The sequence below is a fragment of the Pristiophorus japonicus genome, chromosome 8, assembly GCF_044704955.1.
Source record: "Pristiophorus japonicus isolate sPriJap1 chromosome 8, sPriJap1.hap1, whole genome shotgun sequence".
Taxonomy (NCBI): domain Eukaryota; kingdom Metazoa; phylum Chordata; class Chondrichthyes; family Pristiophoridae; genus Pristiophorus; species Pristiophorus japonicus.
Genome location: NC_091984.1, coordinates 187,582,938 through 187,599,096, shown reverse-complemented (window position 1 = coordinate 187,599,096; position 16,159 = coordinate 187,582,938). Strand labels below are relative to the sequence as shown.

The following is a 16,159-nucleotide window of genomic DNA, read 5'->3' as shown; positions in this document are numbered from 1 at the left end:
ACCAATCACCCCACCCCCATCCCCGTTTAAGTCATCTTGGATTTTAAGTGTGGAATTGTGCATCTCGATTGGAGGAGGTGAATCATAGAGAAAAGAAGTAAACTACACCCCTCTTCCCCAAGGAAACTGCCGTCCATCAATCCCTACCACCAACCTGCCTGCGAATCCCCAACTCAGCAAAGCTTAGGGTTCAAACCAGAGACTTTCTTGATTTGTATGGCTTCGGAACATGAGTAGGCCATTTTGCCCCTTGAGCCTGTTCTGCCATTCAATTAGATCATGGCTGATCTGTATCTTAACTCCCATCTACCCACCGTGGTTCCATAACCCTTAATACCCTCGCCTAACAAAAACCTATCAAACTCAGTTTTGAAATTTTCAATTGACCCCCCAGCCTCAACAGCTTTTTGGGGGAGAGAGTTCCAGATTTCCACTGCCCTTTATGTGAAGAAGAGCTTCCTGGCTTCACGCCTGAATGGCCTAACTCTAATTTTAAGGTTATGTTCTGGAATGACAGAGACTGTAATTCCCGTATTGGACTGTTCAGTCACCTAAGAAATCACTTTTAGAGTGGAAGCAAGTCTTTCTTGATTTCGAGGGACTGCCTATGATGATGATGGACTCTCCCACCAGAGGAAATAGTTTCTCTCTCTCTCTCTCTCTCTCTCTCTCTCTCTCTCTACCCTATCCAATCCTTTAATCATCTTAAACACCTCAATGACATCACTCCATAATATGTTATGTTGAAGGGAATGCAAGCCTAGACTATGCAACCTGTCCTTATAATTTAACCCTTTTAGCCCTGATATCATTCTGGACTAGTGCCTCACCGGGCTGCTTCACTCATTTAAATCATTGGGAGCGGGTTTAAGTGATCAGGTAATTCTGAAAAGTCTTAGTTTATAAAGAATTACCTTTATACACCTTGTCCTATTTAAAAAGTTCCACGTACTGTTTATTATCTTAGAAGGTCGCTAGGCTATAAAGCTACTGTACTGCTAACATTTTAGCTCCTTTATTGCCAATATTAGTTGTGTTTAAATTAACTCTTCAGAATACAGGTTGTAATGGTAGGCACCCAAGAGACCAGCATTTGAATAGAAAATAATTTGTGTGTACAAGGTCAATACATTCCAGAAGAACACTTCTGAGTATTTTACATATCATACATACAAAAAATGAAAATTTGGAGTCTGCTGTGCTTCGAGGGGTCGAAAGTAGTAACACACGGAGGAAGAAAATCAGTCATCGCAAAGCCAGTTTCTTCTGACCTGGAGCTGGGAATTTACAATCGGCAAACCTGACCTCAGCATGTCCCTATTTTCAGCAATGAGTCTTTGTGGCCTAAAAAGGGATCCACCAATTTAAGCACAGGTGCATCTTAGCAACAGAATACATTGGCCCAGAAATCCCGGTCGGCTGCTTCCCGCGGGCGATCGGGTAAAAAAAAACTTTAAAAAGAAGCGCACTTACCTGAAGCTGCTGCGCCCATGCGAGTTCCCAGTCCTGAGGCCTCCACTGACTGCGCGTTGCAGTGCATGCACGTCAGGACGTGCGCAGGGCTGGAGCTGCAGTCACATGGCTCTGGGCAACCAATCAGGTAAAGTATGTTCTCATTCATAATAATGGGAACTCCGTAAGTTGGAATTCCCATTATTATGAATGAGAACCCCCCCCCCCCAAAAAAATAGAAAAAATACACGACATATTTAACATTAATTTAAATTAAAGTTATTTATGTATTATTAAAAGTATACTATATTCTGATTTTTAAAAATTATGCTTTAAAATAAATTTAACGATTTAACGTAGTGGGCAGGGTTTTTAAAAATAAAATGTTTTTTAAATTTTATTTTTTGAGTGTTTTAAAACTCTCATTTGCCATTTGCCTCCTTCACTGCCTGCTGTACCTGCATGCCAACTGTCAATGACTGATGTACCATGACACCCAGATCTCGTTGCACCTCCCCTTGTCCTAATCTGTCACCATTCAGATAATCTGCCTTCCTGTTTTTGACACCAAAGTGGATAACCTCTCATTTATCTACATTATACTGCATCTGCCATGCATTTGCCCACTCACCTAACCTGTCCAAGTCATTCTGTAGCCTCTTAGCATTCTCCTCACAGCTCACACTGCTACCCAGCTTAGTGTCATCTGCAAACTTGGAGATATTACATTCAATTCCTTTGTCTAAATCATTAATGTTTATTGTAAATAGCTGGGGTCCCAGCACTGAACCCTGCGGTACCCCACACCGCCTGCCATTCTGAAAAGGACCTGTTTATTCCTACTCTTTGCTTCCTGTCTGCCAACCAGTTCTCTATCCATGTCAATACATTAGCCCCAATACCATGTGCTTTAATTTTGCACACCAATCTCTTGTGTGGGACCGTGTCCTGACTTGATACGAGCAATGCCGTTGGAGATCCTGCAAGCCAAGGCACAGATTAGCATTAACCAACTACTATATTGCACAAGAGATTTTGAACTCCACAAGGGACTAACCTTTCTGTTACCCCACTCCACCAACACCCCCCCCAAAAAAAAACTAGGAATGGTATGCAGCGACTGATCCCTTAGTCAAATAATTTTATTACCCAGATAAAACAAAAGCTGTGTGATCCTTTGAAAATGCAGAGCCTTATTGAAAGATTATTAAAAGGTGCTAGGCATTATTAAAGGCCCTTGTACAAAGGAATATTGCCTCAGTTTGTCAACATTAGCAAAGACACAGGCATGACTATAGGAACATACAGGAGTAGGCCATTCAACCCCTCGAGCCTGTTCTGCCATTCAATATGATCATGGCTGATCTGTATGTTACTTCCATTGGTTACCAACTTGGTTTCCATATCCCTAAAGCCCCTCACCCACAGTTTGGATTCCTGGAGACGCACTAAAAGCAGGGTCCGCAAGTCAGGATAAAGGAGCCAGAATCCTTTGGGTAAACGTTGGCAGCCTGCCCATAGACAAATCTCAAAGAATTCAAATTAACAACAAGACCAACATAAAAGCTGCTTTACATCCTGTCTAATGTGACATTTTAGATCCGATTCCAAGATAAGGCTCTTGCTTGGACAAGTAGCATTATTTTTTAACAAACGTGAGCCCGTAGTGACCAATTCTCCATCCACTAATTTAAATAGCCAGAAAAATCAGGCAATGTGGGCCCCACGGTTTCCCAGCCCTCTGAAAGCCAGAAGCCCGCAGCCTAGGACTTCAATCTTTTTTACGTCACATGGACCATATGCAGTAGACACCTCAATTTGCTGGAGAAGTACCACCAACGCTGTCTCCGCAAGATCCTGCAAATCCCTTGGGAGGATAGACACACAAGTCAGTGTTCTCGATCAGCTCAACATCCCAGCATCGAAGCACTGACCACGCTCAACCAGCTCCGTTGGGCGGGCCACATCGTCCGCATGCCCGACACAAAACTCCTAAAGCAAGCGCTCTACTCGGAACTCCTACATAGCAAGCGAGCCCCAGATGGACAGAGGAAACATTTAAGGACACCGTCAAAGCTTCCTTGATAAAAGTGCAACATCCCCACCGACACCTGGGAATTCCTAGCCAAAGACTGCCCTAAGTGGAGGAAGAGCATCCGGGAGGGCGCTGAGCATTACGAGTCTCATCACTGAGAGCGTGCAGAAAACAACGCAGGCAGCGGAAGGAGCATGTGGCAAACCAGACTACCCACCCACCCTTTCCTTCAGTGACTGTCTGTCCCACCTGTGACAGAGACTGTACTTCCCGTATTGGACTGTACAGTCACCTGAGAACTCACTTTTAGAGTGGAAGCAAGTCTTCCTCGATTTCGAGGGACTGCCTACGATGATGATGATGATGGTGCATGTGTAATGCGGTGATTCTGACACTCTTTGATGTCAATGCCTTTACTCTTTGTGTGATTTAAATGGATTTTCTAAAGTGCTGCTGTCTGTTGCCAGTTTTGCCTGCTTGACCATCTTTGTCATCAGAAGGAAGGCAGCTTTCGAGGACCACAGCCTGTCCTCGTGCAGTGCTGGTGCAGAGCCTGATTTACAAGGTACAAGTGTCGAGGACTCTTATTGCCGAAGAGTGATTTTCAGCACGGGTCAGGGATGAGGCACTGGCCAATATTTCACACATTGTGAGCTGAGCCATTTTGTCCCACTTATTTTAGAAAGTATGCAGATCGCTTAAATCAAGGAAAAGTGAGATTGGGAGTTTGGAAGAGGTGGGACAATATAAGGGTGTTGAACAGTTTTGTGGAAGATTAGGATTATATTGGAGATAGTTGGAACTCCTGGCTTGCTAACTCTAAAATATAGCACCTTTCACACCGTCGCAAAATGCTTTGCTGCCAATGCCGCATTTGTTTTTGGGAGTGTAGTCGCTGTTGTAATGTAGGAAAAGCGGCAGTCAATTTGTACGCAGCACGGGCCGACAAACATCAATAATGACCAGTTAATCTGTTTTTTCGTGATGTTGGTTGAGGGTTAAATATTGGCCAGGTCACCGGGAATGGCTGCCCTGCTCTTCTTTCAAATAGTGCCATGAGATCTTTTGCATCCAATTGAGAACACAGACAGGGCCTCAGTTTAATTGCCCATCCAAAGGACGGCACCTTCAATATTGCAGCACTCCCACTGAAGTGTCATCCTAGATTTTTGTGCTCATCTCTGAAGTGGGACTTGAACCCACAACCTTCAGACTTGGAGGAGAGAATACTACCCACTGAGTCCCAATGACTATGCGTAGAGTTATCAACAGTGATTTTGAAAGCAGTCCCCACCCCACCACTTGTACATTAGCCTGTGTGATTAATGGAGGGGTGTCAGAGATCTTCAAACACTTGAGGTGCAGCAGAACCAACCATCTCCCTCCAGCCAATACTGCAGATATCCAGCCGATCGCAAAGCCTGATTCTGGCTCTCGGGAGTATAATGTGGAGATGTTTTAAGAGCACGGTCAATGAGAGAAAAACAGCACTTATTTAGCACAATTTAGTCTTTTACCAGTACTTGCTTATTCCCACAGAGCAATAGCTTGTTTTTTTTTAAAAAGAGTCTGTTAGGCTTGATCCTGGGTAAGCAGCAGTTTGCGCATCATCACACCTGTGGAACAGTAACTGTTTAACGGCAAGATGTCTCCCAAACAGTCTACATCTCTGAATAGGGAACTTTCCTCTGAACTAGTTTCCTATCAGCATGAGTTACTGTAATAGCATTCTGACAGTGCAACTTGGCACTTTTATACTTCAACAGTACTTAATTGACTGTGAAATGCTCCGCGACGTCCCAAAGTTGTGCTGAACACTACGTATGTGCCGGGTCTTTCGTTCCTTGGACCACCTGTATAGCTATGTTTATCAAACAATGAGTTTCCAGGCATGAGTACAAAGGGGTTAGTCGTCATGCGTAGAGAGATTGTGAATGTGTTTGTGATGGCTTCCCGTATTTGGCATTTTGATTGAAACTGGAAACTTGGGGGTATACTTTGAAATAGTGAAAAATGGGCTCAAGTGATTTTTATTTCCATTGACTTCAAAAAATTGGAAGAGATGTAAAGTGGGTGGCAGACTTGTTATTGCCCGTGTTACACTGTCGCACACAGTCATGATCCACTATCGTCTGGGTTACGCTGTGAGAGTCACGATCCACTATCGCCCATGTTACACTGTCTCACAGAGTCAAGATCTGCCCCATGTTCATTTGGAAATAGCGAAGAAGGTTTGTGAACATCTTCATGCTGTTTCTACATAAAACGACCAGAGGAGACCTCAAACTTGCTGTACCATCGAAAGATTCAGGTATTGTCACAAACTCCAAGAGCAAAACCGGGGGAAGTTCAGAACTGCCATTTAAGATCTGAGATCCGATTGATGCCAATAAACCCATCCCATGGTAGCATTATTTTTTTAACAACAGTGACTATGTTTGAAAAGGCTTTAAAGCACATCCTGAGGACATGAAAGACACTATTTAAATGCAAGTTCTTTCAATATAGATTATTTATCTATATCTCAAATCCTGTGTTATAGCATGCTCTTCCTGTAAAGTGTCACATTTACTTCCTGTAACACTATATCTGCCACACTTTGTTTAATGCACCGCTGTAAAGTAACATATCTTCTGTGAGTAACACCACAGGAGATCTGCCAGTATAGATAGACGGGTAGCGAGAGGGATATGCTCCCTTTCTATCTAAAGTGCTGTGAAGCTAGTGAGAACAATTTAATTTTATTTGCATTTTTTCTTTGTCAAATGATAGACAATTCATGCATGAATTATTGATCCAGATTCATTATTTCAACATTATCAAGGGGCCAGTTGCAGTTGATTATGGCAAAATAACATGCAAGATTTATTCACAAATTGTTTACCTTTATGCATTATTTTAGATTGGAATGATCATTTCCCAAATAAGTCACATCAGCCTGGAGCAGTGAATATGTATGCATAATATTTTCCCTTTTAAAGGCCCCAAGTTTCCACACGCGGCAAAACAGGTGCCACTCCGAGCTGGGCGCCCGTTTTTCGCGCCTGAAAAAAAACGCGCTATTCTCGAACGCTTTGCAGCTCGATGTCTGCTTGGCGCGGCGCCCAGGGGGCGGCGCCTATCACTCGCGCTGATTTTGTAAGTAGGAGGGGGCGGGTACAATTTAAATGAGTTTTTTTCGTGCCGGCAATCCTGCGCGTGCGCGTTGGAGCGTTCGCGCATGCGCAGTTTGAAGGAAACATTGGCACTCGACCATTTTAAAAAGTGCTGCAGAAAAAGTGAAAATTTGTTTATTGAACCCTTGCAAAGGCTTGTATTTTAATTTTCTTGATATTTCTGTGTGTGAGGGTGAGGGAGTGCATTCTGTAATTAAAGATAGACTGTGATAAACGGGACACATGCACTTGTTTGAGACTATTCAAATTCTTTGCAGCTGTTCAATTTTTCACATTTTTTAATAAAACCACATTGCCCTTCCATGATCAGCACTGAGGCTTCTTGCAGCTTTCTCCCCCTGCCGTGCGTCGGGCCTGACGGCAAACGGCTGCCTCAAGTACTGAGGCTTCCTGCAGCCTTCTCCCTCCCTCCCCCTGCCGTCGGTCGGGCCCAACGGCAAACCGCTGCCTGAAAGGCCTGCCTGAAGCACTTTCACACAGGTAGGAACATGGTTTATTTAATCTTTTCTTTGCTTATAAATTTTTATTCAGGTTGGATTTATTTGTATAATATTTGTATAAGTATAACTAAGGATTTATTGTAGAATATAATGACTTCCCTTCCCCGCCCCCCCTCCCCCCCTCCCCACCCCACCTTGTTCCCGACGCCTAATTTGTAACCTGCGCCTGATTTTTTAATGTGTAGACAAGGTTTTTTCAAGCCTACAAAAATCTTCACTTGCTCCATTCTAAGTTAGTTTGGAGTACGTTTTCACTGTGGAAACTTTCAAATCAGGCGTCAGTGGCCGGACACGCCCCCTTTTGAAAAAAAAATTCTGTTCAAAAGTGAATCTGTTCTACCTGACTAGAACTGCAGAAAACTTAAATGTGGAGAATTCCGATTTCTAAGATACTCCGTTCTCCACCGGTTGCTCCTAAAAATCAGGAGCAAATCATGTGGAAACTTGGGGCCAAAGAGTCACTTGGTGCACAGTAATATTGCACTGCATCAATTAGTTCAGTCCCAGCACTTAGGCTCAGTCATAGGCCCAGCTTTCTCTTTAAGCCTGATTGGCAGTGGTTTGGAGTAATGTCAGCCATGGCTCAATCGATAGCACTCTTGCCTCTGAGTCAGAAGTTCGTGGGTTCAAGTCCCACTCCAGAGACTTGAGCACATAATCTAGGCTGACACTACAGTGCCGTACTGAAGGAGTGCTGCACTGTTAAACGTGGCGTCTTTCGGATGAGACGCCAAACCCAGGCCCTGTCTGCCCCATCAGTTGGACATAAAAGATCCCACAGCACTATTCAAGAGAGACGATACTTCTAAAGTGCTGCAATGGCTGTAATGCACAAGTGCAAGTTCTTTTTTCTTTAGTATACAGTCCTTTTTTCTGTTACTAAAGGGTGAAATTCACCTCAACAGAAAAAGGTGTCTCTGTCTCTGCAATCAACAAGCCGACCAACAAAACAGAATTCTCAAAAATCACACGTTTGAAAGTTTATTCCCATGATTGCTTTAGTAGGTCATCAGTACAGAGGAAAACAGATACTGTTATTGGTTGAAGGAGGAATTGACCCAACATCATCATCGGCGTAAATCGGTTATAGTGTTGAATGGCCACTAACTAATCTAATAGCTAAATGTTATGCATCCTTCAGCAAAAAGCAGCACAAACCGTATAAATGAATCTCAAGTTACTTATAATAAACTTTAGGAATGAAAAGTGGCCTTAGAATTTAGGTTTTTTCTCAGGACCTGGACTAATATTTCCAACTCCCTGCTTAAGCAGAAATCTATCAATCACTTCTGAACTGTGTCCCCCCCGATTTGCTCCCTGCTTCGCCTGAAACAAACTCGCGCTGGGGTACAGGTGCTGGCCCTCGCTCGCTACCTCATGCGAGTGGTTTCTTCATGCCTGAGCCTGGGTAGTGAGTGGTGGCATCTGTAATAGAGCTCCCTCTAGTGGATTACTGCTCTACCTAGTGGAGTACTGATGTAGTGCAACTACTGATGTAAATAATAAAAGATCATGTGGCAAAGTCACATAATGACATGTTATGTTAAGAGCCATCTTGTAGTGTGTGCTTCTTAGTGATGTCATAAGAATACATCACATTGGCGATGAGGATAGGATTTCTGGATGTCCTAGCTGAAATTTTTGTTGAATATATCACAGCATCCTATCCGAGCGTTTGAGGTGGCATTGCAGCCACATCAGATCCTACCCTCCCCCAACATTCACACACGCACTGCGCTGTCCAGCAGGGCTCACCGGACAGTGGGCAGGAGGTGGAGTGGGCGTGTTATCCCAAGCTACATTTTCCCTTCTCCGTCCCATGGCAAGAAGACTGACTGACACTGCCACCAAACCAGGGTCCTTCTCGAGAGCGGTAACTCTCCACAGATCAGGGATCAAACCCAGGGTGCTCTCCTGGTCCCTGGTTTTAGCAGAGCTTCACTTTTGAAGGTTCTGGGCTGAGCTGTCGGTGTTGGCCTGTTACATAAACGAGCGCCCCAGAGAGCAAACATCTATCACATTTGCAAATGTTTCCCTTTTATGTTTCTTAGGATATTAAATAGGAATGTGCAGCACTGAAAAGAGGCCAGGGCAGTCCACCTTGCCAATCACAAAAGATCAAAAAAAAGACCAAACACTACTCTTGTCTCTCAGACTCCCTCAATCTCTGTCATTGGAATGCACAGGAATGCACATTCCTCTCTGCATTTCTTTGGCTGCTTTATAATAGCCAACATTGAAAAGCCCTCCACCCCTCCAGGTAAACACTGGTATTGCTGTCTGGGCAGGAACGGCGAATGTTGAAGGGAATAGTTTGAACTAGTCAAAGACCCAGGGCTAAATTACAGCGAGCAGTTGAAAATTAATAAAAGATTTATAGCTCGGCCCAAGAACTGTCATTAACTGTGGCTTCTTTGATGTCATGAATGGGAAAAGTGGTTAGAGTTTCTCGGACGAGGAAGCGATAGGTAAGGCTCATTGGTTTTGTTATTATGTTAACATATACCTGGTCACCAACGAATGACTATTACTTGAATTTAAGTCAGCTTACATAGGATTCTTTCGTGCAACTGGTTTGGTGTTTCTGTATGGGAATGATTTAAAGGAATAAGGGGCAATCGTGTCCCTCTAAATTGGCAAACTTGGTGTCTGCTTCTCATCCCTTGTGTTATACACTTTAAAACAATCAGAGGCAGGTTAGGAGGAGGTGTTTCGGTGTCGAGATTATGCTGTGTAAATACTCGTGTATTTATGCTATTCCTTTATCTGTTGTTTTAACCTGAATAAAATAATTTACAGAGAAGTAGAACAATATACACCAATCCTCAAAACTCCCAATGCTCGGCTGGAAATGTCTCCAAGGAATGAGTTGCTCCAGGCAGTTTAAAATGCAGCCAACTTGGCACTGGTCAAGAAAAAAATAAGATATTAAACTGAAGCTACCTTTTAGGCACAAACATCGAATCAGCTTTTTAAGGCATGTCAAACATGTTGACCATCAGTGTTCTGTCTGCATGCCTCACTGTAAACATCACTGTAGACCAGGCCCCTCTCTGCTTCGTGCTGCTCCTAACCTAACCCACATCATGCTGCTGCTTGAAGCGATCCTGACTGCTGCATACTTTAGAGGAGAATTCTCCTAAGAATACGAACTCCCACAGAAGGCAGTAGCTGGAATAACTTCAAATAGCCACAGAACATGGAGTTTAAATAGCACTGAGGGGAAAGAGAAGGAAAGGAAAGAGGGCAGGAGCCAGGATGCTGGTGCATTGTGATCGGGTGGATGATGCCAGTTTCAACCGGGGCGATGGGGTGGGGTAGGTCTCAACTTGAATGTGTGAGCTGGAATGGGGAAGAGGTAGAAAGAAAGATTTGCATTTATTTGGCGCCTTTGATGACCACCAGATGTCCCAAAGCACTTTACAGCCAATGAAGTACTTTTGGAGTGTAGTTATTGTTGTAATGTGGGAAAGGTGGCAGCCAACGTGCGCACAGCAAGCTCCCACAAACAGCAATGTGATAATGACCAGATAATCTGTTTGTTTTGTTATGTTGATTGAGGGCTAAATATTGGCCAGGACACCAGGGATAACTCCCCTGCTCTTCTTCGAAATAGTGCCTTGGGATCTTTTACGTCCATCTGAGAGAGCAGACGGGGCCTCGGTTTAACGTTTCATCCGGAAGACGGCACCTCCAACAGTGCAGCACTCCCTCAGTACTGCACTGGAGTGTCGGCTTAGATTTGTGTGCTCAAGTCCCTGGAGTGGGACTTGATCCCACAACCTTCTGACTCCGAGGCAAGGGTGCTAACCACTAAGCCACCCAGTATGATCTGGAAGGGTTAGAGGAGGAGAGAATGTCACTGCAGACAGGTTGGATGGTGTATAGTACCTCTATACCGGGTGGAAAGAGTGTGGTGGATGTGGTTGAATGTCAGACAGTGACTGTTGACGTAACTTTTGGAGGAGTGGCAGTCTGATTGGTCTGTTGAAAATCCATAGTCACTTTTTTTTCCTTTTAACACTCAAAATCTCACAGTTGTGAAATATGAAAGTGCTTAACCTTAACCAGAATGTATCATTCTTAATATAAAAATTAAAAAATTTGCCAGGGGAGCATGCTCACAGACACCCCCTAGAATAGCACCATCAACTTGGTTGCTTTCAACATCTTTATCTCCTCCAACCCAAGAAAAGGAATGTAGCATATACCTAGAACTTGTGGGGCTAATGGGCTTTCCAACCCTCCAGGATTGCTGTGGAGTCTCCAGGAATTAAAGACTAATTTCCAGGGCACTACTGTGAGTAACCCCGGAGAAAAATCATAAGGGCAATAAAACATTGTGTTTTGAAAAAAAATCTTTTTAACACTATGGTTTAGTAGTTATAAAAACATTGGACAGGGGATAAAAGGATGTTTGACTGATAGTCAAGTATCATCCAATTGGGTAATGATGAGTCAGTTTGCTTTACGATTGGCCATGAGAAGGCGGTGCACCATGAGGATGGACATGTGGGGCAACCAATGACAGGAGTGTAAGGGCAGGGGGGCTGGAGGTCATGTGATGAAACCTCCAGGAATACGTCCAACATGAGTTGGCAACCCTAGGCACAAAGGGTAAGTACTTGTCAAATGTCATATGCTTATAATCAAGGCCGTTGGACAGTAGTCGATATTTTGGGTACTGTGTCAGCATTAGCTCATCTTCTAGCTTGACATGCATGTGACATTTGAAACAGAACATGTCCTGTAAAATAATAATACTCCTCAGTCCAAGGAATGGTCTGCAGTATCACTTAGATATTGCTATAAGTGTAGCACCAACACAACTGTTATAGTGTGAATGTACCCTGAAATTCTAAGCCCCAAACTGATTCCATGGGATACTAATGAGCAAGTGTGAATGTGATTGTGAAATTCTACCATTATTTTATCAGAGACATTACCACATTTATCTCAAAACAGTTAATGCCTCTATCAAAATAGCAGAAAGAGAAGTTCCATAAAAACACACACTGCATTCGTGCACCAATACCCCACTGATTATTCTAAGGGCCTGAGTTTTTTCTAAAGGATCTGCCAGATCTTTGTGCCACCAGATTACAATTGTAACTGTTTGATAACACAAGTTCTTCAGTTGTCTTTCTCCTCTCTGTGCAATCTTGCCTCCATGCTGTCATTTCCAGCTGTTTGGTCAGCTCTGAAGTACTTTGAGCACCTCCGACTCTTGACACACAATGTTTCTTCCTGCTCCCTACTGACGATAGCTACAGCAACTTTTCCATTTCCATCCTGCTCTCACTTCAAAGCTCAACTGTTAGAAGCTATCCCATCCCACAGCCAATTAAGGGCTCACAGCAAACATTATTTGAACCTCCCATGATGACCAGAACTGTGGATAGACGTCATCCGAAGCCCAAAAAAAGCTCAAAATACACAGGCTACTGTTAAAGGTAACACTATCAACTACTGTACCTCTGTCTATCAGGTCAACTTTTAATCTAATAATCAGACCCAAGTGCATTCAGGGACTTAAAACAATTCCTGTGCTTAATTTTTTTAATTCCTTTTTAAAAAAAAAAAATTTGTGTAATGTTGGCGTCGCTGGCAAGGCTGGCATTTACTGTCCATCCTTGGTTCCCCGAGAAGGTAGTGGTGGACCTTATTCTTGAACCGCTGCAGTCCAACCGAGAGGCTTGCTAGAACACTTCCGAGGGCAGTTAAGAATCAACCATTTTGTGCAGCACTTCACAGTACCTCTTACTACAGGACATAAATATAAGATAGTCACTGATAAGTCCAAAAAGGAATTCAGGAGAAATTTCTTTACCCAGAAAGAGGTTAGAATGTGGAACTTGCTACCACATGGAGTGGTTGGGACAAATAACATAGATGCATTTAAGGGAAGCTAGATAAGCATATGAAGGAGAAATTAATAGAAGGGCATGCTGATGGGGGTTAGATGATGTAGAGTGGGAGGAGGCTTGTGTGGAGCATAAACATTGGCATGGACCTGTTGGGCCGAATGGCCTGTTTCTGTACTGTAAATCCTATGGCTACCGTGCTGATGTTGCTTTCTTCTGTTTTGCAGTTGAATCAAGGCTCCGAAGACCCACTGAAACGGCCTGTGGTTTATGTCAAAGGCGTTGATGCAGTGAGATTAATGAATATCGTTAACAAGCAGAAAGTGGCGCGAGCACGGATCCAACATCGACCACCACGGGTAAGGATGAAGCAAACACTTTAATCTCCATCATTGAAGTCCTGTTCAGTACTCCCAATTGTAATTGAAAGCGAGCAAGGAGCTTTCTGGATGCACGGTACCCATGAAAATGATTTCCATCTCCAATCCTGCCCCATTAAGTATCTGAAACTTTTTTTTACTTGTCTCAATCAGTGTGCACACTTGTTTTTTTTTTCTTCTGACATTCCGACTGTCAAGTCTGCATATTGCACAGAACATATACAATCTACCCCATCACAGACTGCCCCACCTGCGTAATCTCCCAAGGGAAAATTATACATAAATACTCCTTGATGCCCCAAACCACAGAATCTAACCTCATCTAAACTCACAGCTCCAACTCGGGTCTGCTGCTGTCCATAGACAACCTCTTTCCCCACCACCCCCAAACCCCTGACCACCCAATCCCACCACCCTCAAACCCCCGACCCTATCACCCCCCGACCACTCGCCCCTCAACACCCCCAAACCATCGACCACTCGCCACCTCCGACCTCACCACCGCCAAACCCCCAACCCCACCACCGCCAAACCCCCGACCCCACCACCGCCAAACCCCCGACCCCACCACCGCCAAACCCTCAAACTCCCGACCACTCACCCCCACTTCTTGGCACCAGTATTATGAAGGCATCACACAAAGATAATCTTGTGGTGGATTTCACTCACATAAAATGGCTCATTAAATGGTGGGTACTGGTGACATCGTAGCGTGAAACTAACTGGAAAGTTACCAATCCTGATGGTGTTTTGTTGCTGGCTTAACATTGAAAGATGGTCACTTACTCAGAGTGCTACAGAGAGTTTCTGTATGTAGTAATTCTGTTCCTTAATTCCTCTTTAGAACAAAGCTTTCCTGTGGTTGCTATAGTTGCTATTGGGGACATTATAAACATAGCAGGAAGATTTCCTATATTAAGTTGGTTCCTTGAATGATTGAATCAGTCACTATTAATACAAAAATATACAAAAGAAGTTCAACAGGAATATCCAAAAACATGGCTGATAAAGTTCATCAGAGTTTTAAAGTTCATCAGAGTTCTTTTCAATGTTTTTTTTTCAATATAGTGGGTCGCATAGTCGGACTCTGTTTCTTTAAAGGTATAATTAGGGATCAGCATTTAGTTTTTGCTCAAGTTTTCTCATGAAAGGTGAACATTTTCGAAGCTGAGGATTGAAGCACATAGTCGAAGTCTGAGGAAGGCCGCAGCAGCCCGCGGGATGGGTGGGGGTGGGGGGGAAATCTAGGACAAAACTATGGATCAAAATTATCAAGGATATTCTATTGTGAATTAAGTCCCTTCAATGGGCCCAAGTTTCCACACGCGCCTAGAACGGCGCAGTCCCGATCTGGGCGCCCGTTTTTCGTGCCACAAAGTGCGCCTAAAAAAATCCTCCGTATTCTCCACCTCCCTGCAGGTCCTCTGGCTCTCGGCGCAGCGCAGCAGGAGCTGTGGGGGGGCGGAGCCAGGTCCCTGCGCTGAAAACAGTGCCGGGACCTCTGCACACGCGCGCTACAGTGGGCACGCAAGTGCAGTAGCTCCAGGCGCCGAACTGTGTGGGAGGGGCCCGAAGCATGCAGCCCCTAGCCCTGGCTGAATGGCCTCACTGGGGCTGCGTGAATAAGGCTCCTCCCACGGCCAGCTCCTGCTCCCCCCCCCCCCCGACCAGACCCGACACTCGCTCCCCGCCCCCCCCCCTGCCTCCAGACCAGACCCGACACCCGCTCCCCCCCCCCCCCCCGACCAGACCCGACACTCGCTCCCCGCTCCCCCCTGCCTCCGGACCAGACCCGACACCCGCTCCCCCCCCCCCCCGCCGACCAGACCCGACACCCGCTCCCCGCCCCCTCCCTGCCTCCGGACCAGACCCGACACCCGCTCCCCGCCCCCTCCCTGCCTCCGGACCAGACCCGACACCCGCTCCCCGCCCCCTCCCTGCCTCCGGACCAGACCCGACACCCGCTCCCCGCCCCCCCCTGCCTCCGGACCAGACCCGACACCCGCTCCCCGCCCCCTCCCTGCCTCCGGACCAGACCCGACACCCGCTCCCCGCCCCCCCCTGCCTCCGGACCAGACCCGACACCCGCTCCCCGCCCCCTCCCTGCCTCCGGACCAGACCCGACACCCGCTCCCCGCCCCCTCCCTGCCTCCGGACCAGACCCGACACCCGCTCCCCGCCCCCTCCCTGCCTCCGGACCAGACCCGACACCCGCTCCCCGCCCCCTCCCTGCCTCCGGACCAGACCCGACACCCGCTCCCCGCCCCCTCCCCGCCTCCGGACCAGACCCGACACCCGCGCCCCCCCCCCCTCCCCCGACTGACCCGACCCCCCCCCCCCACTGGACCCGACCCGACTCCCGCTCCTGGACTGGATCCGACCTGACCTCCCCCCCTCTCTCTCCCTCTCCCCCCCTCTCCCTCCTCCCCCCCCTCTCCCTCTCCCTGTCCCCCCTCGCTCCCTCTCCTCCCTCTTCCTTCCCCCCTGACCCGACGCAATCCAACCCAACGCCACCTACCTGTAAATCTGGTGCTGGGGACGGGCCGGCAGCCTTCGGTCCCGAAAGGCCTGCCTGAAGCACTTTCACACAGGTAGGAAGATGGTTTATTTAATCTTTTCTTTGCTTATAAATGTTTATTCAGGTTGGATTTATTTGTATAATATTTGTATAAGTATAAATAAGGATTTATTATAGAATTTAATGAGTTCCCTTCCCCCCCCCCCCCCCCCCCCCACCTCGTTCTGGACGCCT

General features: G+C 45.9%; 1 protein-coding gene across 1 annotated transcript in view; it reads left to right on the top strand.

Annotated features, from left to right (window-relative positions):
* znrf3 (zinc and ring finger 3) overlaps positions 1-16,159 on the top strand; it is a 121,550-nt gene that overhangs the window by 65,773 nt on the left and 39,618 nt on the right. Inside the window, exon 3 of the mRNA XM_070887685.1 lies at positions 13,255-13,386. Within this exon, the coding sequence (XP_070743786.1) occupies positions 13,255-13,386 (132 nt within the window). The remainder of the gene's footprint in view (positions 1-13,254; positions 13,387-16,159) is intronic.